This window comes from Eptesicus fuscus, chromosome 10, assembly GCF_027574615.1.
Source record: "Eptesicus fuscus isolate TK198812 chromosome 10, DD_ASM_mEF_20220401, whole genome shotgun sequence".
Classification (NCBI taxonomy): domain Eukaryota; kingdom Metazoa; phylum Chordata; class Mammalia; order Chiroptera; family Vespertilionidae; genus Eptesicus; species Eptesicus fuscus.
In genome coordinates, this window is record NC_072482.1 from 5987908 (window position 1) to 6013635 (window position 25728).

At 54.0% G+C, this 25728-nt stretch overlaps 2 protein-coding genes across 3 annotated transcripts; one reads left to right on the forward strand and one right to left on the reverse strand.

Moving 5' to 3' along the window:
* Positions 1-5925: 5925 nt before the first annotated feature.
* Positions 5926-8316, forward strand: CLPSL2 (colipase like 2). Its single transcript, XM_008152040.3, has 3 exons — positions 5926-6080; positions 6928-7050; positions 8117-8316. Exons 1-3 carry the CDS (start codon positions 5994-5996, stop codon positions 8210-8212), a joined length of 306 nt encoding a protein of 101 aa, XP_008150262.2. The 5' UTR covers positions 5926-5993; the 3' UTR covers positions 8213-8316.
* Positions 8317-23961: 15645 nt separating this feature from the next.
* Positions 23962-25500, reverse strand: CLPS (colipase). 2 transcript variants are annotated; one of them, XM_008151977.3, is made up of 3 exons: positions 25417-25500; positions 24453-24575; positions 23962-24093 (listed from the first exon to the last, which is right to left on the reverse strand). In XM_008151977.3, exons 1-3 carry the CDS (start codon positions 25498-25500, stop codon positions 23962-23964), a joined length of 339 nt encoding a protein of 112 aa, XP_008150199.1. The 2 variants fall into 2 exon arrangements, with proteins under 2 accessions (XP_008150199.1, XP_054578530.1); XM_054722555.1 differs by lacking the exon at positions 24453-24575.
* Positions 25501-25728: the final 228 nt, after the last annotated feature.

Below are 25728 nucleotides of genomic sequence, written 5' to 3' on the forward strand. Positions count from 1 at the left end.
AGTCCTGGGTTCAATTCTGGTCAAGGGCTCATGCCTGGGTTGCGGGCTTGATCCCTAGTAGGGAATGTGCAGGAGGCAGCCAATCAATGATTCTCTCTCATCATTGATGTTTCTAACTCTCTCCTCTCCCTTCCTCTCTGAAATCAATAAAAAAAAATATTTTTTAAAAATAAAAAAGTTAGCTTCTTTCACTTGCAGCTAAAGGAATCATGATTACCTCCTGGCTCCCTGAGGTGGGCGAGGGGCTGAGGACTAACATGGCCCAGAAACTCACTGAGTGGGAGGAGAGTCGGGCCATCTGGTGTCAGTGAGTCTATGCATGCGCCCTACACTCAGGCAGTGTGGGCAGGCACCAGGTTGGGGCACCCCTCTGCTGTGCCCCAAGCTGTGTGGAGCCCACTGTGGACTGAACATGGAGGTGGTAGGGATTCCTCCCTGGCCCTCTGAGGAGCTCAATCCATTTCCATGGGTGGGGGCAGTGCCCGCCAGGTATGGCTGCCCACCTCTGTCCTCCAGGCAGAAGCCCCAGGGCCCGAGGGCCTGGCTAGGTCTGCAAGAGGCTGCTGGTCAGTTAGTTCTGTCCTCTCCCTCCAGGTCTTTCTCCTCCGCTAAGCTGACAGCCCCTTCCCTTCTCAGCCTGTCCCGGAAAGAAATAAGATGTGCTCTGAGTCCTGACCCTTGTAGTGTGTGTGTGTGTGTGTGTGTGTGTGTGTGTGTGTGTGTGTGTGTGAGAGAGAGAGAGAGAGAGAGAGAGAGAGAGAGAGAGAGACCTGTGGTTGGGCATGTGCAGACCTCCGTTGGTCATGCTGGGCCTCTGCCTCTCTCAGGAGCCTCCTCCCATCCTCGTCCTCCAGACAGAGCTGGGCAGCCCCCTTCCCCTCACACCCAGGCTGGGGCTGGGTCCCCTGCCCTGACTCTGGCCCTGCCAGCCCCAGCCCCCTGTCCACTGAAGAGCCATCTCAACGGGGGTTCCTCTCATGCCCCCACCTCCCTGGAGCACAGCTGGCCCCACTGGGCTCTGTGGCCCCGAGCGGACACCTGTCCTCGCTGTGTTCTCCTCCACTTGCCCTCTCACCTCCAAGCCCTGCTCGCTCCGGCGCCTGCTTGGGAGGCCTGTCCTCTCAGCTTGCCCGCCCCAGGCCCCCTTCAAGCAAGAGAGCCTCCCCCGCGGGCATCAGGGCCGCGGGCATTCTACCTGGTGCCTCCACCTGGTCACCTGGAACATTCCCCCTGAGGTCCTCTTCTCCAGGAGCCTCTGCGTCTCCATACCTCACACTCCCTCGGGCCCCACGCGGCACTCTCCCAGGTCGCCGTCAGGAACGCACTGGGTGACAGCCAGTCTCCGTTCTCAGGATTTTATCGTGGATTTCGCAGACCAAGAAAACTTTCCAAAATTACGGGGACTCTCTCTTGCTATATATATATTTAACAACATATATAACAACCAAGTAATGACATGGAAAACCGAACAAAACGACCGTTGTGCTATTGCCATTGTTTCATAAAAACATACTGAACCCCCGAGAAGTAGGGAGGATGTAATTTCAGAATAAAGGATCATTATTTAAGTTCAATACATTTATTTTTAACCAAAAAATTACCCTTATTATTTTCTTTTCTTTTCATTTTGCTGTAGACCAGTAAGAACATTGTCATGGAAACCACCAGAAAGAAGCAGGAAAGAAAAAGAGACCCCGGAGAATGTCAGAGGAGGGAAGGGGAAAGGACAGGGAATGAGGACGGGGGTAACAGAGGTCTCCCAGTGAGGGGCTCCTCTGACCTGAACCGCCCCCATTCTCCTCATACAAGACTGGGGTGGCCAGGCTTGGGCCCTGACCAACCGGCAGAGCTGTGGCCACATTCACAGGTCAAGTGGCTCAGTGAGCACCCCATGGGCCCCAGAGACCCTGTGACCTGCTCCCACCCTCCTCACTGCGCAGAGGTGTCCATTAAAAGTGGGCCTAGCTTTTGCCCTCCAACACCCCAACTCTTTAAAAAATATATTTTTTTATTGATTTCAGAGAGGAAGGGAGAGGGAGAGATAGAAACATCAATGATGAGAATCATGGATCAGTTGCCTCCTGCAAGCCCCCCACTGGGGACCCAACCAGTGCCTTGATCTGCAATCAACAGACCTGGTTCATAGGTCAACGCTCAACCCATGAGCAATGCTGGCCGGGGCTCGTGCTTGCACCCACACCGCCGGGTTTGGACAGGCCGCTGGTTCCGGGAGAAAGAGCGCAGGACTTGGGGCCGGAGTGGAGGCCTGGCTGTGCTGAGTCACTTGGGGAAGGCCCTTCCTTCTCTGGGCCTCGGTCTCCTCACCTTGAAATCAAGATTCTGAACTGGTCTCAAGGAGAACCGCAGTCCTCTGTCAAAAATAATTTGTTAAAGCCATGCATAAGATGTTTTGCCTAGAATTTCAAAGACACCCCCCTCTGGGCCTTCAATAAACTTCCCAGGGGTCCCTGGACCCCAGATCAAGGACCCCAACCTGCCAATTAGGACACAGCTGCTGGCCTTGGCCTCCAAATCCTCCCCTTTACTGAGCAGTCAACAATATTTTCCAGTTACCTCCCACGCACAGCGGCAGGACCAAATACGCAGGGCGGTGTAACTCTATGCAGAGATTTATTAGCCCCCGGGGCTCCTGGCCAGTTCACAGTGGAGGTGGAAGACGCAGCGAACTTCATGGTTAGCTGAACAGCTGACCAAAGCTGCAGACCCTGGGTCTGAAGAGTTTCACACTGTGACTACTAGAGGGACACAGTGATGACAGCACTGGGGACACGGCCTTCTGGCCGCCCGAGGCGGTGGAGGGGCGTGGGAAGAGCTTAGGCTCAGTAGCTAGCGCGCCTGGGGGTTATATCTGACTCTGTAATGTATTGTGCTGTTAGGGCCTGTTATTCAACCTTGACCCTTCAAGTTCCTCATCTGTAGGTGGGCATATGAGTTATGCAGCAGAAATGATAGAATACACCAAATGTTCCCAGATTCCTGTAACTTTCCAGCCTCCCTTGCAGAAGGGTGAGGTCATGTGACTAGTTCTGGCCGGTGGTCTGTGGAAGAGGCCTGTGTCACACCTGGCTGAGCATTCAAGGGTCCCTATGTCCCTCCCTCTGTCTCTTCCATCTTCCACAATGACCGCAGAGGCAGTCTCCCAGATGGCATGGCTGCAGGTGGGAGAAAGGTCTCCCGTCCCATCTCACACTCCACGTGTGTGGCAAAGAAGGCATTTCTGTGCCTTCAGGAGTTCTCAGTTGTGACCACTAGCGTTGATTACCCTAATGCAGGGAGGACGGATTGAGGTAATGGACACAAAAACCCTCTCAGTACAGTGGGGCTGTTATTCTTTTTTTAAAAAAATCATTCTTTTAAAAAATATTTTTATTGATTTCAGAGAGGAGGGAGAGGGATAGAAACATCAATGATGAGAGAAAAATCATTGATCAGCTGCCTCTTGCACACCCCTACTGAGGACTAAGCTTGCAACCTGGGCATGTGGGGAATTGAACCATGACCTCCTGGTTCATCGGTCAACGCTCAACCACTGAGCCACACCAGCCGGGCAGGCTGCTATTCCTAAAGAAAAGACCAAAGCCCCTATAATAGACAGCTCAGCTGCCATAGCAAAACACCACAGACGGGGTGGCTTAAATGAGACATTTCTTCCTCCCAGGTCTGGAAGCTGGAAGCCCGAAATCAGGGTGTCGGCATGGCGGGTTTGGCTAAGAGCTCTTCCCGTCTGGCAGACAGCTCCCTTCTCTGTGTCCTCACAGGGCAGAGAGAGAGACAGCACCTCCCCAAAGCCCATCTCCAAATATAACGCTGAGGGGCGGGCTTCCACATGGACCTGGGGGACACACAATTCCGTCGATAGCACCCCTCATCAAGACAGAGCTCCTCAAAGCCCCCCTTCCACTCGGTCAGTGGTCGGCAAACTGCGGCTCGTGAGCCACATGCGGCTCTTTGGCCCCTTGAGTGTGGCTCTTTCACAAAATACCACGTGCGGTTGAAACTTCGTGGCCCATGCGCAGAAGTCGGTTTTCGGCCTGGGCGAGTCTATTTTGAAGAAGTGGCGTTAGAAGAAGTTTAAGTTTAAAAAATTTGGCTCTCAAAAGACATTTCAATCTTTGTACTGTTGATATTTGGCTCTGTGGACTAATGAGTGTGCCGACCACTGAGCTGTGAATGCTGGGACCACCCACATTTCCTGGGCGTTAACCTCGCCATTGGAATCCCTTGCCTCCTGGAGATGCTGCGAGAGGCTGCAGGGAGCCCCGGGCCCTGCCTCCTAATGAGAGATGGGGTGTGTGTGGTGACCCCGGCTTGTTTCCTATAACCCAGGGGCCTGTCCCTGCTGGTACCAGCTTGGGGCCTGGAAAAGAACTTCCATTTAGCTGACTTGACAAGTACTCAGCGGGCCCAGGGCTATGGGCCCGCCCCCAGGGGGCTGAATTTCAGGCTCCGAGGGACTGCCAAGGACATGCTTCACCCTCGTGGTGTCCGAGGCAGCCTCAGTGGCCTGAGCGTTTCACGCATTCAACCGTTGACTTAGGGAGCACCCAGGAGGTTCTAGGCACTGAGGCAAGTTAGGGGCCTCTGTCCTCACAGTACTCAGGGCTAGTGGGCATTTTTGCTGGTGGGCAGGGTGGGGGCTGGCACCATCCTGAAGTCCAGAAAAGTGGGCCTAGCTTTTGCCCTCCAACACCCCAACTCTTTAAAAATATATATATTTTTATTGATTTCAGAGAGGAAGGGAGAGGGAGAGATAGAAACATCAATGATGAGAATCATGGATCAGTTGCCTCCTGCAAGCCCCCCACTGGGGACCCAACCAGTGCCTTGATCTGGAATCAACAGACCTGGTTCATAGGTCAACGCTCAACCAATGAGCCATGCTGGCCTTGCCCAACTCTTACCTGTGTAGCCACTGGCCACATGAGCTTGGCCTCCAGTGAGGGACCCACTGCACTGGTGTTTGGGGGGCAGGGGGAGGGAAGGCAGATCTTGAAAAACAAGTTACAGGGGGGAAAAGACAGAGCTCCTCAGATCTTTTCTCACGAGCACTTTTTCTTTTTTTTTTTTTGTTTTTGTTAATCCTCACCAGAGGACATTTTCCCATCGATTTTTAGAGAGAGTGGAAGGGAGGGGGAGAGACACACAGAGAGAAACATCCATGTGAGAGAGACACATCGATGGGTTGCCTCCAAACGCACTCCTGACCAGGGCCGAGGTCCCAGGGTGGTGCCCTTGACCGGAATCAAGCCGGGACCCCTCAGTCCACCGGCGGAGGCTGTATACCCGCTGAGCCAAACCGGCCAGGGCAAGAGCGCATTTTCAGACGCAGAAGCAGGGAAAGGTGCGGACGGCCTGCTGCCCAGTCCCAGCGATTGCCCCGCACTCTCCCCTGACCCTCCTCCTCCCCCTGCGATTTCCTCTCTCCTCCCCCCACTTGCCCCCCACTTCGCAGGTAAATCCTTGGACAGGTGATGACTCAGCCAGACGGAAGATTCTCTCAGCTGGCAGGCTGGGCCTGGGGAGGGTCTGAGCCGGTGTTACCCCAAAGGTGAGGGGTGGGGCCGTTTGGTGCGCCCCGCAGACGGGGGTCAGAATATCAAGAAGGAAGCGTTTTTCATTTCCGTTTATACGTTTTGCAAAAATTTTCAAAAACAGGTTTCCCGTTACAGCTTTAAGTTTTTATTTGGAAGAGATATACAGGGAGGCCCTGGGCCCCCGAATCTGCATAATCAGGCCCGTCCAAGGCGGAACCGGGGTCCGTCCTCCACGCCCTCCCGGGGCTGGAAAGGGCTCCGCGCTGCTCGCCTCCGCGCTGGGCAGCGTGTGACCGTTCCCTCCCTCACCCCGGCCTCTGGCGGCGGTGACCCAGGCTTCGGCACCCCCACCTCCAGCCGGTCACCGGGCGCCGGGTCACGTGTGCGGGAGGGAAGGAGCTTCATCCCGGGCCGGAGCCCCACACCGCGCCCACGGCCATGGCCACAGCGCTCGCGCTCCTGGCGGGGGTCCTGCTCCCCTGCGGGGGCGCCCTCCTGCCGTTCAGGCGGCGGCTCTCATTGAAGGTGAGCGCGCCCTGCGCCGGGCCGGGGCGGGCGGGGGCGCCGGTGGTGCGGGGGAAGCGGCGGCTGGGAGGGTCCCGCCGCAGACGGGGCTTGTGGCCAGGCTGGGGGCTGGATGTGTTCCCGGAGGACCGGCCGCTTCACCTCCCCGGTGCGCCGGGGACCAAAGGAAGTGCCTGTGGCCAGCGCCCCCCCCCCCCCAGTGCCCACTCGGGACGTCTCAGCGCTGGGTCCCAGCCTCACCTATGTCTGTCTCCCCCTGTCCCCCCTCTATGTCTCCCCCTGTCCCCCCCTCTATGTCTCCCCCTGTCCCCCCCTCTATGTCTCCCCCTGTCCCCCCCTCTGTGTCTCCCCCTGTCCCCCCTCTATGTTTCCCCCTGTCCCCCCCTCTGTGTCTCCCCCTGTCCCCCCCTGTCCCCCCGCCCCCCTCCCCCCGCGCCCACTCAGGACGTCTTGGCCCTGGTTCCCAGCCACGCCTCACCTACCTGCTCTAGTGTCTCCCCTGCCCCCCACTTCTGGGCGCAATGACGCTTTCTCCCCTTTCCCAGCTTTCTCTTTCCCCTACCGGCTGCCCACACTCCCACTGGAGTGTGATCTGGGAGTATCTGCTCCCCAGTTCAGGACACCCTTTGGGACCCACAGCAATGAGGCCCCGGGGAAAGGAGAGGGAGGCGAGGGAAAAGCTAGACCCCCTCTGAGAGCTGGGGGAGGGGCACGCTGTGGGGTGGCCCCAGGGAGTGACATCTCAGGGCTTCTCTGCTCCCACCCTGGGCCTTGGCAAGAGCCCTCTCCCCTCTCCCCGCCCTCCCCCGCCGCCGGAGAGCTGGTGACGCAGGGGCTGTTCCCACAGATGGATGGAGCTCGGTGCTCCCACCACTCGGAGTGCTCCAGCGACTGCTGCCTCATGGACTTGGACAATGGAGGCGACTTCTGTGCCCCCAAGGGCAGAAAAGCCATGGTGTGCTTGCCCCAGGTGAGGCTCTGGGGTGGAGAAGGGTAAAAGCCCACATGGCTACACCTGCTTCTTCACCCCTGCTTGGTGTGCCCTTCCTCCTCCTCCCCCTGGCAAACTCCTCCTCGTCCTGCAATGCCAGCTGCTCCCTCTGACAAGCCTTCTCTCCTTGGAATCCCGCACCCTTGGCCCAGACCCTCAGCAGGGCCCGGGTCTCCCTGGTGGCCATGCGTTGGGCCTGAGTCGGCCGCGCTTGGAGCCCAAGGGCAGATCGGAGCATACTCATCTTTGAACCCCCTACCCCTCAGCTTTGTGCCTGCGCAACGCAGGTGCGCAACCAATGTTTGTTGAATGAATATCTACCGTAACATCACTGAGGCAGAGTGGGAAAGACATTCTCCCTAGCAACCCCCAGCCCCTGCCACAGTGACCTCACTCTGGAGAGCAGCGAGGCACCGCCATGGCAGGGGCACAGCTTTGGAGCTGGCCCTGATGCAGATCCTGCTTTCCACCCCGTCTTTGTGACCTCAGACAGGCCACTGCTGTTCTCTGGCCTTGGTTTCCTCATCTGTAAAATGGGGTTACCGACCTCCCCCACCAGGTTGCTGGGAAGAGTATGTGTTCCTGGCAGCGACAGCTCAGCTGCGCATGCTGGTTATTAGCTGGTGGAAGCGCGGGGGGCAGCGTGCACAGTACGTCTTGTTCCTGCTCGCCTCCTCTCCTCTGGCCCTGGGCCCCAGCCCTTCCAGGGAGGCTGGGCGCGGCTGCATGGCCCTGTCTGGGAGCTGCCAGGCCCCGCCCTGGCCCGACTCTCTCTCGAAGTGGCCAGAGGGTCTTTTCATTGTGAGCACTTGATCAAACTTATTTCATTTAATCCTCTTAGTAGCCCTAGGAGGTGGGTTACAATTATTAGCTCCTTTGACAGATGAGGAAACGGAGACAAAGTTGCCTCCGGTCGTGAAGGTATAAGCTGTAGAGCCGACAGGCCCCAGGTCCGACTCACCATGACTTGTGCTCCCCGAGAAGTTTAAACCCCCTTCTTCCCGGAACCGTGGTGACCCCCAACTCTCACACTCACTTCCCACAGACCAAGAGAGCCACCAACATCGTATGCCCCTGCCGACTGGGCTTGAGTTGCATACCCAAGGACCCGAGCTGTCCCCGCCGGTGCTCTCTGCTCTAGAGGACGATGCGGGGGACACGGCCATCCTCCTCCCCTCCCTCGGCCAGCGGCCTTGGAGTCCCCATCTTGTTCACAATCCAGCTCCAGACACATTAAAGTCACTCTCCGGCTCTGGCCTCTGTGCATTTCCTGGGAGAGGGAACCTGGTAGCGCTCGCCCCCGTCTGGGGCCCGTGAAAGGGGAGGCTGGAGGCCTGAAAGAGCTTCCCCTGGGGTTTGGCCTGGGAGGAGGCCTGGCGGCCTCAGGGCAGTGCTGGGGAAGGGAATGGGGTGGGATGGGTGGGTGAGAGGCTGCGTCCAGGAGGGGCCCGTGGGATGGAGGGCCGTGTGGAAGGGGCAGAGCTGAAGAATGCGCCTGGAGCGTGGATGCTGAGGTGCCCGTGGATGGCTGTGTGGTAGGAGGGCCTGAGAGGGAGGATGTGAACACTGTGCAAGGGGGTGAAGGGAGGCCATTGGGAGAGGACTTGTGAGAATGTGCATGAAGTGTGGATGCGCAAATGCTCGTGCCTGCGGTTGGAAAGGCGCCGAGTGCGCTGATGCCGCTGCTCTCTCAGGGGTGACCAGTTCCCCTGTATGGATAAGAAACAGGCTCGGAGAGCTACCTGACTTGTCCGGGGCACCCCATGGGGTATCAGCCAGTTCTCTTTCTGCTGCAAGTATATCTATAAATGAAAGAAGGGTGCTTGACGCGGCGTCCAACAAACGGCGTCCAACAAACAATTGCCGTGGCTGCAATTCCGTCTTCAGCTTCACGAAGTTTCCATTGACCCAACACTTGCTAAGTCGTCTCTCAGTGCGAACAGGCCCACCAGAAACCGACACCGGATTTCCCTGACAAATATGGTCACGCTGTATTCGCTAGCGGAGCCACTGTCTGTGTTGTACATGGACGTGTACAGCGACACGCAGTGGAATAGAATGGAACCTGTCCCCTGTTGGCAGAATCACCCCAAAGGAATGGAGAGGTCAGTGATCATCCCAGCGGGGGAATAAGGAATTGTCTCAAAACCAACTCATCACTGATGCCGAGCGAAAGCACTTGACATTAAAATATAGCACGATTGAAGAAACCTTCAAAACTCAAAAACAGCCCTGGCTGGTTTGGCTCAGTGGATAGAGCATCGGTCTGGAGACTGAAGGGTCCTGGGTTCGATTCCAGTCAAGGGCACATGCCTGAGTTGTGGGCTCGATCCCCAGAAGGGGGCGTGCAGGAGGCAGCCAATCAATGATTCTCTCTCATTATTGATGTTTTTATCTCTCTCTCCCTCTCCCTTCCTCTCTGAAAAACAAAACAAAACAAAACAAAAACTCAAAAACAAACAAATGGGTCCAAGTGAGGAGGGAATTCATTGGTCAGAAGTAGAAATGGAAAGGAGGGGCAGGCCTCAGGTCTGGCTGAATCCAGCCACTCCATGGCCTCAGGCTGGTTTTCTCCCCAGTAGCCACATAAGTTCTAGATATCACTAATAAAAACAGCTAGGGTTTACTGACAACTGACGTCCCAGACATTATACAAAGTGTTTTCTAATCTGTATTAACTCACTGTTACAGCAAGGTAATACACAATCATCCTCATTTCACAAACAGGGCGGTAAGGCTCAATAATCCTTCTCAAGGGTTCTCAGTAAGGGTGGGACCGGGATGTGGACCCAGGCCTCTTGCTCTGGAGGGCAGGCTCTTATGCAAAAATCCACCTCACACATGCATATCTCTGTCCCAGGATTCTTAGCAAACACCCTCAGATGGATCCTGATTGGACTGACTTAGTCTGCAAAGGGGGTAAGACAGCAAATGCTCATGCTTCCTAAAAGGGTATGACCTACAGGCAGCATGAACTGTGTTCACTTGAGAAAAACTTGTACACATGACTATAGCTAGCTGCAAGGGAGACGGGGAAATGTAGTTTTCGTTTGGGTTTTCACGTGTCCTGCTAAACTAAAGCTTGGGGTTCTGTTATTAAAAGACAAAGGGAGAATCTACAGTGAGAGCAACCTGCCGCCACAAAATCCTTTTTTATTTAATAAGCAAGAGGAGCTGGGCTGCCGTGACCCAGAGGTGATGGTACTGATAGGCAGCTCTCACGTCGGCTGCGCACGCTGGCTTAATCAGAGAACACATAGCTTAAGTCACCCGGCCTGGGGAAACAAAGAACAAAGACCCACTTAATGCTACCTGTACCCACAGATGAAGTCTCGGGACAAATAACGAAGCCCCCAAAGCATTCCCACGGTATCACTTGAGGGGGGATGTTAGGCAGGAAAGATAACTGCCAGGGCGGGAGGCGGGGAGGGGAAGAAGAAGAGGGGGAGTTGACCTCACCCACTGAACAAGAAGTCCGCAGTTTGGAATCTGCCAAGATAAAATCGCCAAATGTTCTTGTAAATTCCGGAAAAAGCTGCAACAATGGAAAAGGGGAACCTTGAAACCTACAAGGGGAAAAGTTATAAAACCCTTGACCCCACAGGCTAAACTAGCTGAATTGCCCGCTTGTGCTCTATGCCAAGTGTATTCATAATAAACCTGCTTGCTGGGCTTCCCTAACGAGTTAGCTTGCTTTGCCTCCAAAATAAATTCACTTGCTTTGCTTCAACACTGCTGTCTGTCACTCATCTGAATTCTTTCTCGGGAGCTGACAAGAGATGAGGAGGGGAGAGTCACATCCGACATGGGCAGCTCTCCAGTAAAAAAAGGTTGTTTATTAGTAACAATATACAATTGGATTGGATGAGAGCATCTTTTGAAACCCCTCTAACTCCAAGATCTTCTGATTCTAAGGACGATCACAGCTCGTGTTTATTGGGTGCCTATTCTATATGACGTGTAATACCTGCTATTTAAGCCTTGCATCATCCCTGTGATGCACTGCTATTATTTCACATTTTGCAGGTGGGGAAACTGAGGCTCAAAGAAGTTATGAAGTCTGCCCAAGATCGTACAGCCGATAAGCAGTAGATCTGGGGTTGAACCCAGATCTTGCCTGATTCCAAGCACAGAGACTAGTCTATTCTGAGGGCAGCAAGAGGAACACAGCAGTGGTTCTGGGTGCCTCTGTGGTCTAAGAACTTCCACCCCCAGCCCCTTGCTTGTTCCTCCGTCTCTGCGGTCTGCAGCCCACACAGCCTCTCCTGTCTAGGCTGGGTCTGGGCACTCACACCTGCTACCTGCCCTCCAGGCCTGAGTCACATGGCAGTCACATGGCAGATGCCGGGGTATTTAGTTGGACCTTAGAAATGCCACCAACACCTCTGGGCCATGATTCGGAGGCTGCAGCTCCCGGTCCTCCTCCTCCTCTCTGATTTCTTCCCTCTCACCAGCAGCTCAATCTTAAAGACACAGCAAGCTCAAAATTTGGTAAGGAACCCAGAGGATCCAGTCACCTCCTCTGCACCGTCCTAAGATCTATACTGTTTGGGGAAGAGGGGTGGGCACAGAGGCAGGTGTGAGTGGAAGCCGGAAGCGGGGGGTGGGGGGGTAGTAGGGAGTGTTGGGTGGAGGATGCCTGGGAAAGAAAGGCAGACCCAGGTGCACTGCACTCTCCCCACCCCCAGGCTCACATCTGGTAAGAGACATTCATCCATCCAGCCATTCATTCATTTATTGAGCACCTATTATATGTAAATTATTTTTCTAGGTGCTGGGGTTAGGGCTGTGAGCGAGGCACCAAAATCATTGCCCTTGTAGAGCTAACATTCTTGTGTAGGAGGCAAATAAGTAAAATATTGCTACATCTCAGGTGATAAACACCCGCGGACAAAGAAGGGAAGGAAGGGACTTCAGGAGTGGTGGTGTGAAGAGAGATTGCAGTTCTAAAGTGGTGCTCGGGTCCGGAGACCTTACCAACAAAGTGAAATTTAAACAAAGACCCAAAGGAAGTGAATCCTTTCTTAAAGGGAGCATCCCAGGTGGAGGAAGAGCCAGGACGAAGGTCTGGGGAAGGGACCTCGCCCGCAGATTCAAAGAGGAGTGAGAGGCTGGAAATAATCGGAGACGAGGTCAGAGACGAGGTCAGAGAGATGGAAGCACAGAGAATTACAGTGTCCGCATTTATTCAGCTGTTTTGCCATCTGCATCTACGAGGGGCTAAGAAATACCACCCTGAATAAGGCAGCCAAAGATCCCTGAGGTTCTAGCAGGGGAGACAACATTTTAAAAAATAAAGAAAGAAGGTAATTTCAGACTCACAAATGTTGTGAACCAGGTGATGAGATCTGCTCTCCCCGGGGGTGCAGGAAGGCCTGTCAGCCTGAGGCTGGAGAGGGAGGCAGCCAGGCAGAGCTCACAGGGCAGGGTGTTCTGGGCAGAGGAGCCAGCAGTGCAAATGGCCTGGGGCCAGGCGGGGTAGGGGCATTCAGAGGCCCTGTGGTGGCTACAGGGCGAGTGTGGAGGGGGCAGGAGGCATCCAGAGCTGGCAGCCAGCCTGGAATGAGTGAGCCCGCAGGTCCCAGAGTTTCCCCTGTGTCAATGCTCTGGGAAGTCCTTGGAGGTTTTGAAGTATGGAAATGGTGTGATGGGATTTTCTTTTGAAAAAAGATTCTGCTAGCTGTTCTGAGAAGGACTGATGGCCAGAGAGGGGGTCGGGGGGAAGGGGAGATGAGAGTGTCGGGTGGAGGTGGGGGACTGGGGTGGGTTACTGGCAGGAGTGGAATCAGGAAGACCAGGAAGAGGCTATTGCCAATCCAGTCCTCCTTTCCTGCTTTATTCTCTCTCTCTCTCTCTTAAAACATCTTTCAGTGATTTTTAGAGAGAGAGGAAGGGAGAGGGAGAGGCAGAAACATCTCTGTGAAGATCAGCTGCCTCTTGCATGCCCTTCACGGGGGACCAAGCCCCAAACCCGGGCACGTGCCCTGACTGGGAATCAAAGCGCAGCCCCTCAGTGCACAGGACGAACCCAACCAGCTGAGCCACACTGGCCAGGGTGCTGGCTTTTCTTCACAGCACTTACCCATACACAATGGATATGATTACACGTGTGTGATATGTCGGAGTTGTTATTTATAACACCTAACGTATGTATGTTAGGTAAGAACACATGCAGTCGGGCTCGTGGCCAGCAGTCCCAAAGGGCACACGCACCGGACCTCATCGCTGTGGGCTAGTGCTGCCTGTTTTTAAGCGTCATATAATGGAATCACACGGTGTGTTCTTTGCTGTTTGTTTGTTTAAATCCAGCTGTTTTTGCTCAGCGTTCTGTCTGTGACCCACCTATTTCACTTATGTAGTTGTGATATTTCTTATCTAGAGCTGGGTCCGTCCAATAGTGTAACTAGTCACTCGCAGTTTCTTAAATGAAAGGTAAACAAAATTTAAAATCCAGTTTCTGCCCTAGCTGATTTGGCTCACTGGACAGAGCATCGGCCTGCGGACTGAAGGGTCCTGGGTTAGATTCATGCCCGTGTTGTGGGATCTATCCCCAGTAGGGGGCGTGCAGGAGACAGCTGATCAATGATTCTCTCTCATCATTGATGTTTCTCTCTCTTCCTCTTTGAAATCAATCAATATATATATTTAATAAAATAAAATTCAGGCCCTAACCGGTTTGGCTCAGTGGATAGAGCATCAGCCTGCGGACTCAAGGGTCCCAGGTTCGATTCTGGTCAGGGGCATGTACCTTGGTTGCGGGCACATCCCCAGTAGGGGGTGTGCAGGAGGCAGCTGATCGATATTTCTCTCTCATCGATGTTTCTAACTCTCTATCACTCTCCCTTCCTCTCTGTAAAAAATCAATAAAATATATTTTAAAAAATAAAATAAAAATAAAATTCAGTTCCTCAGTCACACTAGCCTGAATCACACCTCTTCAGTGTTGGACAGCCACGTGCGGCTGTGAGTGCCAGTGGGACAGGGCCGAGAGCACGTGTCCTCACTGTGGGAAGTTCTGGCAGACTGCTTGCTGCTGCTCCAGGGGGCGGGCATTTGCTTTGTTCCCAGCGGCATCCCCAGTGCCGGGAGCAGGGCCTGCACACAGTAGGTGCTCAGCATTTGCTGGTTGAATGACTATTGAAATCGTCAGCCAGAGAGGTGATGGGTGACAGAGGGGCGATGAGTGACAGAGGGGCGATGGGTGACAGAGAGGCGATGGGTGACAGAGGGGCGATGGGTGACAGAGAGGCGATGGGTGACAGAGAGGCGATGGGTGACAGAGGGGCGATGGGTGACAGAGAGGCGATGGGTGACAGAGAGGCGATGGGTGACAGAGAGGCGATGGGTGACAGAGGGGCGATGGGTGACGGAGGGGCGATGGGTGACAGAGGCGATGGGTGACAGAGAGGCGATGGGTGACAGAGAGGCGATGGGTGACGGAGGGGCGATGGGTGACAGAGGGGCGATGGGTGACGGAGGGGCGATGGTGACAGAGGCGATGGGTGACGGCGATAGGTAATACAATGCTGGAAGCCCCAGCACTGGGGGCCATTGATCTGTGTGTGCGTTGGGGGGAGAGGCAGGTGACACCCCAGTTCAGGTGAAAAGGGAGGTGAGAGTTTGCAGAAGCACCTGCAGGAGCAGAGACAGCAGGTCGGGCCAGCCTGGTGTGCTGCAGGAGGAGCAGCTACTTCGGGGACACGGAGCAAACCTGCAGACGCAGTTACAGCCCCTCTGGGCACCAGCCCCGTCCTGCCAGCGGCTCTTTCCCCTCCTACCCGCTGCGGTCCCAGCCTGGTGGCAGTGGGTGTGTGTGTGGGGGGGGGGGGCAGCTGGGAGAAAGCCCCCGCGGGGCGCGGGGCTGAGAAGAGCCGGAGGGTCCTCTTCCACAGAACGCCGGGGAGGTCTGCATCCAGAGCAACAAGTGCAAGAGCAAGTGCTGCCGGCGGGACCCCTACAACTGCGAGTCGCACTGCTCCGAGCTGGGGGCTGAGAGCAGCCTGTGCCACACGCAGGTGGGTGACGCCCGGCGTGGAGGGGAGGGTTGGCGGGGGGCGGGGGGGGATGCACCAAAACGGAGAGCCTGGCGGACCCAGAGCCCAGGGGAAGGTGGGGATGCTCTGCTGTGCTGACTCCAGCCGCCCGGGGCCTGAGGGAGCCAGGACAGACCCAAGGTGGGTCCCCACCCCAGAGGCGTGGCGATGCTTCCCTCTAACGTGGGTTCCTGTTCTCAAGGCCCATCTCAGCAAACCCGGAAAGTAGCTCAGTAATTGGGCACAGCTAGACGGTCTGACCCTAACCACGGTGCTCCTCTGCCTCAGACCCCGCCCCCCCGCCCCCCCCGCCCCACGCACACAGCCTCAGGAGTTATGCTGTAGCCCCAGGTATTCCTGGCTGGATTTTGCCCAAGAATAGGAGGGCACTGAGCAATCCTAGGGGCCAGCATGGAGGAGGAAGCCAGAGGCACAGACCCTCTGCTGTGTGCAAGCAAAAGATCCATCCCAGAGCTGGGCTGGGGTGGAAATGGGAGCTGCCTCTCAGAACTGAGGGCAGAGCAGCAGCCAAGGTCAAGGTCAAATCTTGCCTTTCCCAGACGTTCCTCGGCCTGTATAATGAGTGTCCCTGCCAGCCGGACCTGACTTGTGTATTTTCGAAGAATGAGAAATCCTTTAGAATTACCTACGGCCACTGTAAGAAAATGGTAAAAAAGAAGCAAATTAAGAAAAGTATTTTCTAATGTGCCCTCTTCCGTGTCTCCTGGCCCTCCTCCTCTACCCACTCCAGGTCTACCCAGAACTGTGTGTTCCTGCCCTGCCCCCAGCCTCCACCAACAGGGAGGGGCAGGGAGGGAGGGGGATAGTGCTCCATCATTGAAATAAAGAGTTTCCAATATCTGTTGCCTTGACCCTAGCCAGCTTGGCTCAGTGGATGGAGCACCGGCCTGTGGACTAAAGGGTTCCAGGTTCAATTCCAGTCAAGGGCACATGTCTGGGTTGTGGGCTCGATCCCAGTAGGGGGTGTGCAGGAGGCAGCCGATCAATGATTCTCTCTCATCATTGGTGTTTCCATCTCTCTCTCTCCCTCTCCCTTTCTCTCTGAAATCAATAAAACATTAAAAAAAAAATTTGTTGCCTTGGAGGTGGGGGCTGGGGAACAAGTTCCTGGGGCAGCGGGGAGGTGGGAGGACATGGGGGAGGACACAGGAAGGGGTTCTCTTGGGCTTGGGGTTGTTGACCAAAGTTTGCAGCCACCAAGCCAGTGCCAACAGGAATCCTCCCTCTGGGCTGTGGGAAAAGGAGAAACTTCAGTCAGATATGCTAGTAGTTCGAAAAACCAGGAGAGGCAACAAAACCAGGAGAGGCAGCCTTCAAAGGAAACCCAAAGTGCCCTTTGCTGAAACAAAGGGGGAGGCCTGCTTTTATAAAGCTCCCACCCCCGTCCCTGATTGGCCTATTTCTATGCAAAGGAGGAAACCAAAATGGTACAGTCTTATTAATCTAAATAGCACTGTCTTCATTGGTCAGACTCATGCATTCTGATTGGTCATTATGGAGATGCTCTGATTGGTCAGTAAAAATGCAAATGAGGATGTTGGATGTGACAGGTCTCACCCATTGGTTGAAAGACGATTCCAGGTTTATAAGGGTTGGCTCAGCAGGGAGGAACACAGTGCAGAAAGCTGGCATTTCTGTCTGTGGCTTCTCCTGAGGTGCAGAGTCGGTGAGAAGCCCCTGTCAGCAATGGCTGCTACACTCTGATTATGAATTTTTGCCTAATTAACTGCAAGCAGTCCTTCTTGACAGGTATATTCCTTCTTGGGGTCAGCAGAGTCTTCCCCTGTTGAATAAAAGTCCTTCAGAGGGGACTTGAGTTCCCTTCCCAGCCCCACTCCCTTTCTGGCTTTAGCCCACTCCATAATAAGCTCAGTTTACACCCGAGTTCTTGGTTCCCTGGCCTTAAATTTCAGAAACGGGAAAGAAAGTGTACAGAACGAACATGTATATAAAGAATTGAATGTTGCCTGGCTGGCGTGGCTCAGTTGCTGAGCATCGACCTAGGAACCAGGTTCGATTCCTGGTTGGGGCATGTGCCTGGGTTGCGGGCTTGATCCCCAGTGTGAGGCAGGCAGGAGGTGGACCGATGGTTCTCTATCATGGATGTTTCTATCTCTCTGTCCTTCTTCCTTCCTCTCTGAAGTCAATAAAACATATTTTAAAAAAAGAATTGAATGTTTATTGAGTACACACTAGATGCCAGGGGCCTTACACGCATGATCTCACTTAATCCTACAAAACCCCATGAGGAGTAGGTACTGGTATCACCCTATTCCATAGGTGAGGAAACAGAGGGATTGGGCAATGCCAGCATAAGAAACATCCAAACCTGTAGAGAATTTCTATAAGAATTTATTTGAGCCAAACTGAGGATAATTGCCAGGAAGCACGATCTTAAATGCACCCTAAAATGATAGTTTACAGAAATGAAGAAACTAAGAAAGATTAAATGAAGTTGGGAGAAAGCAAGGTGGGGATTGGATTATAGCAGCAATTTTCAACTGATGTGTTGCAAGAATACTTTCCTTTTCTTTTTAAAAAAATATATTTTATTGATGTTTTTACAGAGAGGAAGGGAGAGGGATAGAGAGTTAGAAACATCGATGAGAGAGAAACATCGATCAGCTGCTTCCTGCACACCCCTGACTGGGGATGTGCCCACAACCAAGGTACATGCCCTTGACCAGAATTGAACCTGGGATCTTTCAGTCTGCAGGCCGACGCTCTATCCACTGAGCCAAACCGGTTAGAGCAAGAATATTTTCTTATAATCCTCACCCACAGGTATGTTAATTGATTTTTAGAGAGAGGAAGGGAGTGAGAGAGAAACATCAATAAGTTGCTTCTCATATGCCCCAACTGGGGATTGAACCCGCAACCTAGGTATGTGCTCTGACCAGGAATCAAACTCGTAAGGGACAAGGTTCCAACTAACTGAGCACCCGGCTGGGCAAGAATTTTTAAAACATGTAATCCCCTAGTCAGGGGCATTGACCTCTTCCTTCAGATTCTCAAATTAAAAGAATGACAACAGCCGGCACAGCAATAGCTGTCTGGTGCGAATTCCCTGTCTTTAACCATAAATATATAGGCTACATAATAGAGTTGCATCTTACTGGTCATGTGGCATAATAAGGTTGCATCTGATTGGTTAACTCTTGGTACCAGAAATCCTTATATGCAGGAATAGGCATCTGATTTTTTAAAAAGTCACTTAGGAGCAAAAAGGGTAGGTAATTAAATTACTATTATTATTATCATTCTTTGTAAGTCAGTAAAAATAATACTTGTTTTTTGTCACATTGGCAAAAAATATAGTATCTTTCTCGAGTTCCACAGAATTTTAGTGATTAGTTTATGTGTGCCATGAGATGTAAAGAGGTGAAAATTGCTGGATTGCAGGATAGTTAACAAGAGTATGTGCTCCTTTGAGGGTGGCTATGCCTCCAGAGGGGTCTGGAAAAGAGGATTGCTTCTGGCGTTCCAAAGGTTTGCTAACTTAGATGCACAAGAACAATGCTTAAGGCAAAGATCAACCTTTGATAGGCCTGGGACGTGACTACCCACCATGACCTGCCCAGTTAGCAATTTATGATCAGATCACCTGTGAGGTTACCTTCCATAGAACCTCTTTCTTTGTCCACAGCAACTTGCTCAAGGTCACACAGCTTGAAAGCGATGACTATGACTCTTCAGGGGCATCGGGTTAGAAGGAAGGGACGAGAAAGGAAGGAGAGCCCAGGGAAGAGAGTGGGAGGAAGACTGGAGCACCCAGCGTGCCGACGGGAAGAGAGGGAGTCAAGAGGAGCTTTCGAAGTTGCACTGCATGGTGAGAGGCTCTCAGAGCCAGAGGCTAGCTCGCTGGCTTGTGTACAGTGCAGTGCGTTCTCCGCAGAGGCGGGCTCAAGGCGGCCGTTATATTCAGGTGACACTTCGTACTCAGGTTCCAGGCTCAGCACGCCTCTGATTAAAGTGAAGCCTGCAGACCTGAGCAAGAGGTTGCTGTCCAGGGTGCCAGGCTTATGGTGCAAGAGCACTCCCCTATAAATCAGCAAAAGTGCAAATCACAACTTGGTAGAATATGTACTACACACATCAGACACATACATAGTGTTACCTATACATCAGGCAGATACACATTGTTATAGATCATAGTGTTACATGAGCTCCCCCCATTTGGAGAAAGTCAATAAAACAACCTTGGAAGAAGAGGTTGCAAGCTGGAAGCCCAGCCTCCTGGGGTAATCAATGTCTTAGAAGTTGAAGGGAGAGAAAAAAAGATACGTTGCTGAGATAATTAAACTGGTTCTAAGTGTTGGAGGAAAAAAAAATTTTTTTTCTACCCTCTTAGGTTCAGTGTTTGGAGGTCTGCAAATTAAAGTGACAGAAGAGATTAACAAGGGAAAAGACAGATTTTTCTTTATTTATACACTAGAGGCCCGGTGCACAAAATCCGTGCACGGGTAGGGGCTTTCCAGCTGCTGGCTGGGGCCTTTCCTCATTCTGTGCCACCCCCTGGTGGTCAGCACACGTCATAGTGAGTGATCGAACTCCCGGTCTCCCGGTTGAACTCCCGAGGGGACAATTTGCATATTAGGCTTTTAAATGTATAGACTAGAGGCCCGATGCACGGATTTGTGCACCAGTTGGGTCCCTTGGCCTGGCCTGTGGGGATCAGTGGACCTCTGCACCACTGCAGCTCAGCCTCACCCGCCAGCTCATTGGGCTGCAGCCCCCTGTCCGCGTTGATCTCGCACAGCATGAAGTAGCGTGGGAAGCACTAGGTGGCCAGGGAGGAGCACTTCTCCCACTCATCCCGGCCCTGCTGCTGCTGCTGCACGGGCACGCAGGGGAAGTGGCCGCAGGAGAGGCTTGTGAGCCTGGTGTCTGGTGCCCATCTGTCAGCTGCACCAGATGTTTGATGCAGTGGCCCTCCAGCTGTGGAAGTGCACCAATCACCAAGGGGCAGCTCCTGAGTTGAGTGTCTGCCCCTGGTGGTCAGTGCATGTCACAGCTACGGGCCAATCATCCGGTCATCCAGTTGTCTGGTTGCTTAGGCTTTTATATATATATATATATATATATATATATATATATATATATTAGAGGCCCGGTGCATAAAAATTCGTGCACTGGGGGTGTGTGTCTCTCCTCCCCTGGCTGTCGCGAGATCTGTTCTCCTCCTGCGGCTGCTGCGATTGCCTTCCTCCTCCCGCGCTGCTGCCTCTCCCACGCTGCAGGCCCTCAGCCCTTGAAGCCTTTGTGGCTTTGGTCTAATTAGCATATTACCCTTTTATTAGTATAGAGAAATGGGGGAGTTCACAGAAAAGTGGGACTCAACGAGGCAGTTAGAATTTGGGGCTCATATACCATCCAAATTGGGGAAGGGAGGGGGAGAAGGACACTTTTTTTCCCCTAAAGATATTTTTATTGATTTCAGAGAGGAAGGGAGAGGGAGAGAGAGATTGAAACATCAATGATGAGAGAGAATCATTGATTGGCTGCCTCCTGCCTACTGGCGATGGAGCCGGAAACACAGGCATGTTCCCTTGACCAGAATCGAACCTGCAACCCTTCAGTCCACAGGCTGACACCCTATCCACTGAGCCAAACCAGCCAGGGCAGAGGAGGACACTTTGGAAAATGACATCTTAATAGGGGAAAAAGATGGGGGAGGGCATTTATGGGAAGACAAATGAGTTTTAGGAAAGATAAATGGGCTTTAGGAGAGTAAATGGGAGCGATATGACAACTGTGTGACAATGTCCACTTCGGTGTGGTGCAAACATCTCCTCTCCAATAATGAAGTCAACACAGCAAAAGAGTCCATCTTGGCTCGTTATAAGAAACCTCCCAGGAGGGTATTTATGACAATTGAGTTCTTTTGGGAGGCTCTGCTTTTAGGTAGATAAGGGGGTTCAGAAAAAAAGCCTATACTCAAATGCCTTCTGTTCAAAATAATTGTAATGCTACAGTGGTGTATTCTGGATCCCTTCACAACCCATGGATTCCTTCAGCTGCCCCTGAGGAAAGAGTGGTCATTGGTGAGGCCTCTGCTGCCAGAATCTGGAGCCCTGTGGGGAGAAAGTGCTTCGAGGTGTAAGACGGCGCTTCTTCTGTGAAGAGTCAGTTCTCTAGGGCAGCCCTGTCCAATGGAAATAAAATGGAGCTATACATGTAATTTCAAATTTTCGAATAGCTATACTGAAAGGTAAAAAGAAACAGGTGGAATCAATTTTGAATCAAAGCTTTTTTTCATTTCAACATGTAAAAATTATTTGAGATATTTTAGCTTTTTTTGGAACTTGGTCTTCAAAATCCAGTTTGTAATTTTGCCCTTCTCTCCATTCAGATGAGCCACAAGCCAAGTGATGAACATGTGGCTGGCTGAGAGCTATCGTATTAGACAACGTAGGTCGCCAGGGTCCAGCATTAGGAATTTTTCATGGGCTCTAGGCTGCAAACACCCCTGCTTCTCTAGCTGAATATCTAGCAGGACTAGAAAAAGTTACAGCCATACGGGGAGTTCCTGGGAGTAGGCTGTTAAGATGGAAAGTGTCAATATCAAGGCTACATACACCTCTGGGACAGCTGTATGTGAATTAGAAAATGGGAGGACGATGGGCTCAGGCTTAGAGAGAGAAAGGCTTTTTTGAACAAGAGCAACAAGAGCCCCCAGGCTCCCTTTGTCCAGCAGCCTTGTATCAGCCAGGCTCAGCATAAAGAAACAAGCATTCCAGGTGAGATATTCAATACAAGGGAACAGGGGTCTGGGCCACTTGCTTCTGCAGAGCCCAGCTCCCTACTCACTCCTGGGAACTAAGGACGTTTTCCTCGTGTCCCCACAGTCTGTAACTCAGTGCTGGGCACGTGGTCACTCAGTAGTCGTGTGAAGAAGTGAAGGAGTGCAGCCCCCACAGGGCTGAATCTGGTCACCAAGAAGTATGCCCCGCCTTGCCTCAGGGCCTGAGACCCCTCTGGGTTAAGGTGTTGAAAGCTCCTCTGGTTGAGCACTAACTCAGGTGTGGCAGACACTGTAACCAGCCATTGCCCCCCTTCCTTGCTCACTGAACCCCAATATTGTGTGAGTAATAATGTGTCCAGCCCCTGGAGAGGGACCATGATTAATTTAACCACATTCCTTTTGCCCAATACTTGCTTTCCCAGCCTCCCTTGCAGCTAGAGGTGGTCAGGTGACCTATTGCAGACATGGAGATATGGAGAAGTCTTCCTGGAGGCTTTAGCACAAGACAAGAAAGTGTGGTAGGAGACCTACCCGCCCTCACTCCTATCCCAACCCCTTCTCTGCACTTTCTCACTTAGGGTACGGTGAGAGGATGTGACCTTAGGAGCTGCTATGCAGGCGTTTGCCAACTGTGAGAAGGTCAAGAGAATAGCGGATCTGCCAGCCCCCAAACAAATACCAGCACCTCCTATCTCTAGACTTCTCAATTCATGAGAAATATATGCCCCTATGTTTAAAGCCATATTACTTGTTGTTGTGTTTGTTTTTTGGTTACAACTGAATCGAGTCCCTAACTCATAATCCTAATGGTTACTCGAAGGATCCTTTGATCCCGGAACTACAGAATCCTGGGGCTGGGAGAACACCTCCGTTTCACTGAGTTTACTCTCCCACAGCCTTAGTGTGACTCTCCTCTCCAGCATCCCCACTGAGTGAACCTCCACTTACACATCTCAGACGGGGACCCCAGGTTTGAGTATGAAATTTTTATATTAAGCCAAAACTAAATGTCCTGCAATTCCACCCAATTGTCTTGGTATGGATAATTGGGAAAGAACAGGGAATTGTAGAAAAGTGTGTGTGTGGGGGTGTGTGGAGTTAGACGGGTTTAGTGTCAACTTTTTCTAGTTCTGTGACATCGGGCAAGGCACTGAACCTCTCTACACCTCCGTCTTTTATCTCTAAAGTGGAGACAACCATTCTCCCGGGATCACTGTGAGGGCTTGGCTGGCGAGCACAGGAAGTCCACAGCGCTGTTGGTGGTCTGTGTTAGGTCTGATCAAATAATTGATCGATAGCCCCTCCCATTCCACGTGCTTAGACTACATTCCACTTGCTAAGACCATTACCTCTCCCCTCCGGCGTTTCCCAGAATCCGGACCTGCACAGAGAATTCTCCGCCCAGAAAAAGCCTGCCTAGAGTCCTTTAAAAACCTCTGACTCCCCGTCTTTGGGGCAGCTGGCCCCATTTTGGGGCTCAGCCCATCTGGTACCCAGATGACCTAATAAATTCATAATTCTCATGCGTTCCTCCTTCGGCGACCCTAACAGTCTGGCCCTTCACACATGCGTGTGTCCTCTGGTTGTCACATCTGAGAGTTGGGGCCCAGAACACAGGCGTGAGCCCAGCACAGGGGACAGGTAAGCTTTGATGCAGGGCAAAGAATAGGGTCAATATAGCTCCCACCAGTGGGGGGTGTGTGTGTGCATGTGTGTGTACACATGCTTGCCTGTCTTTCTGTCTGAGAACCCGAGGGGCGAGGAGGGCCTCCCAGGGAGGAGGGGTTGCTCCCCAGAATGGGGAGGCCCTCGGCCTTACAGCCTTGTCTCGCTGGGCAGCCTCCTCGCCCGCCTTCCTCGGCCCCTTGGCTGCGGCTCGGAGGGGGCAAAGGCTCCGTGAAAGGAGCGTCAAGGAAGACACCAGCTCCGCAGTAACATCCAGGCGCGGGGAAGGTTTGCAGGAGGGGCTTTAATTGCCAAGAACCCAATCAGAAAACGGAGGCGCTGGTCCCGGGGGTGGCCAGCCGGGGAGAGGAGGCACGGGAGGAGCGTCCTTCCGCGGGCTGGGCCGGGGCATGGCCGGCGGGGCTCTCACTCCCTGGAGCGTCCCTTGTCTCGGCAGGTGCCGAAGTTGGTGTTGGTGATGGAGCCCACGATGGACTTGTCCACCTCGCAGGTCAGGCCCCGCTCGCAGGGACACTTGTAGTAAACCCCGTAGAGCGTCTGCGGAGACACGGCGCCAGGGGAGTCACAGGCTGGGGGGCTCCTTTGGGCACCCCCTGCCTCGGATCTGACCCCAGATCCAGCCGCAGTCGGCCTTTCAGGCGGTGCTCCTCCCTGACTGCACCCCCGTCCCCGGCTCCATGGCTCCCCTCTGGCTCATCTGCTCTGTCTGGGGAGCCCCCATTTACCCGCCCCTCTCCCTGGTCAGCTGTGAGGCCCTGGGGCCGGAAACGGCTGGGAGGCCCGCTGACCTTCCTCTGTCTCCCCAACATTGCAAGTTCCGGCTACCCTCCTCCCCATCCACCCCCAGGCCCGGGGCCCTCCCCTCGGGGCGCCCCCTCCCAGTCCTGGGGACCCACCTTGGCAGAGCAGTCGCTGTTCTCGCTGGCCTTGGGCGCGCAGCGGGCCAGGCTCAGCCCGCTGGTCCGGTGGCAGCACTTGCTCTTGCACTGGGCGCTGTTCAGGCAGAGCTCGCCCTCCTCCTGCGGGGGCCGCCGTCAGGGACCGTGCCTCCCCCCGCCCCCGCCCCCGCCCCCGCCCCGCGAGGAGGGGCGGTGTGGTGCAGTGAGGCAGCCTGGCGGGGGCAGGACACCCCATTCCAGCACCGGCTGTACCACCACCGCCCTGGGTGACCCTGGGGTCGTGCCCCCTTGCCCCCTTGCCTCAGGGCTCCCATGGAGGGTGCCCATGTGGCCCCCAAACGGCCCCCAAGTCTCTGGGTCCCACAGGCCTGTGAGAAAGGAGCTGTGAAAATGAGGGGCCTTCTCCCTGGGAAACTCCTCCCTCCCCACAGACCTGTGCACAGGGTCTCAGCGGGACGCTGCCCCAGCCGGGGCGTGGCACCCAGGTAGGGATCTCTAGATGGGGTGGGTGGCCCCCGAGAGATTCCAGTTCTGCCCTGGGGAGAGGCGGTGTGTGTGTGCGTGGGGGGGGGGGGAGTGTGGCTCCCCAGGTTGATAGGAAGGGTCCCTCAGGTCGTTCGTGTGAAGACTGAATGTCCGTGAGGCTCTTAGGACTGTCTGGTCCCTGGAAGGGGGCGCTGGGGTCGGAGCCAGAGCCACTGGGGAGCTTAAGCACTGGGCCCTGAGCCAGGCTTTCAGGAGGGGTGCCGAGGGCTCTAGTTTGCAAACCCCCTTAGCCAGGCTGAACCACTGCTCTGAGCATGTGCCCCGCGGGTCAGCTTCTCTGGGGTCCCTGGGGAGGAGGCGCAGGACAGGGCACAGGCAGTGGAAGAAGGCGCCTCACCACCCAGCCGGGCAGCCCCAGGTGGGACCCCAGAGGCCAGGAGCCACGCCTAAAACCCCACCCGGAGGAGCCTCCTACCAGGTTGACGATGATTCCGCGGGGGTCAGGAACCGCGTAGGCCACCGCCAGGGTGACCAGCAGGAGGACAAGGATCTTCTCCATGATGAGTGGGCACAGCTGGTGTAGGAGCAGCCAGCAGGTCAGGTGGCAGAAGACAGAGCCAGTTGGGGTGCTGGGGCTATAAAAGGCCCTGTCCACGTGTGACCCACCTTCCCCGTCTCCCAGGGCTGCCGTGAGCAGAGGCCCAGCTGTGGCACGCCGCTGGGGGGCGGGGGGGGGGTCCTGATAAGGTAAGTGAGTGGCACCTGGGCACCTGGCTGTGTGTGGGGT

Excerpts from the sequence above, each read along its gene's own strand:
- CLPSL2 (XM_008152040.3), top strand. The coding sequence starts at position 5,994 with ATGGCCACAGCGCTCGCGCTCCTGGCGGGGGTCCTGCTCCCCTGCGGG. Across the intron at positions 6,081-6,927 it reads GGCGGCGGCTCTCATTGAAG|ATGGATGGAGCTCGGTGCTC; the intron begins GTGAGCGCGCCC and ends CTGTTCCCACAG. Across the intron at positions 7,051-8,116 it reads CCATGGTGTGCTTGCCCCAG|ACCAAGAGAGCCACCAACAT; the intron begins GTGAGGCTCTGG and ends CACTTCCCACAG.
- CLPS (XM_008151977.3), bottom strand. The coding sequence starts at position 25,500 with ATGGAGAAGATCCTTGTCCTCCTGCTGGTCACCCTGGCGGTGGCCTAC. Across the intron at positions 24,576-25,416 it reads GCGGAATCATCGTCAACCTG|GAGGAGGGCGAGCTCTGCCT; the intron begins GTAGGAGGCTCC and ends CGGCCCCCGCAG. Across the intron at positions 24,094-24,452 it reads ACAGCGACTGCTCTGCCAAG|ACGCTCTACGGGGTTTACTA; the intron begins GTGGGTCCCCAG and ends GTGTCTCCGCAG.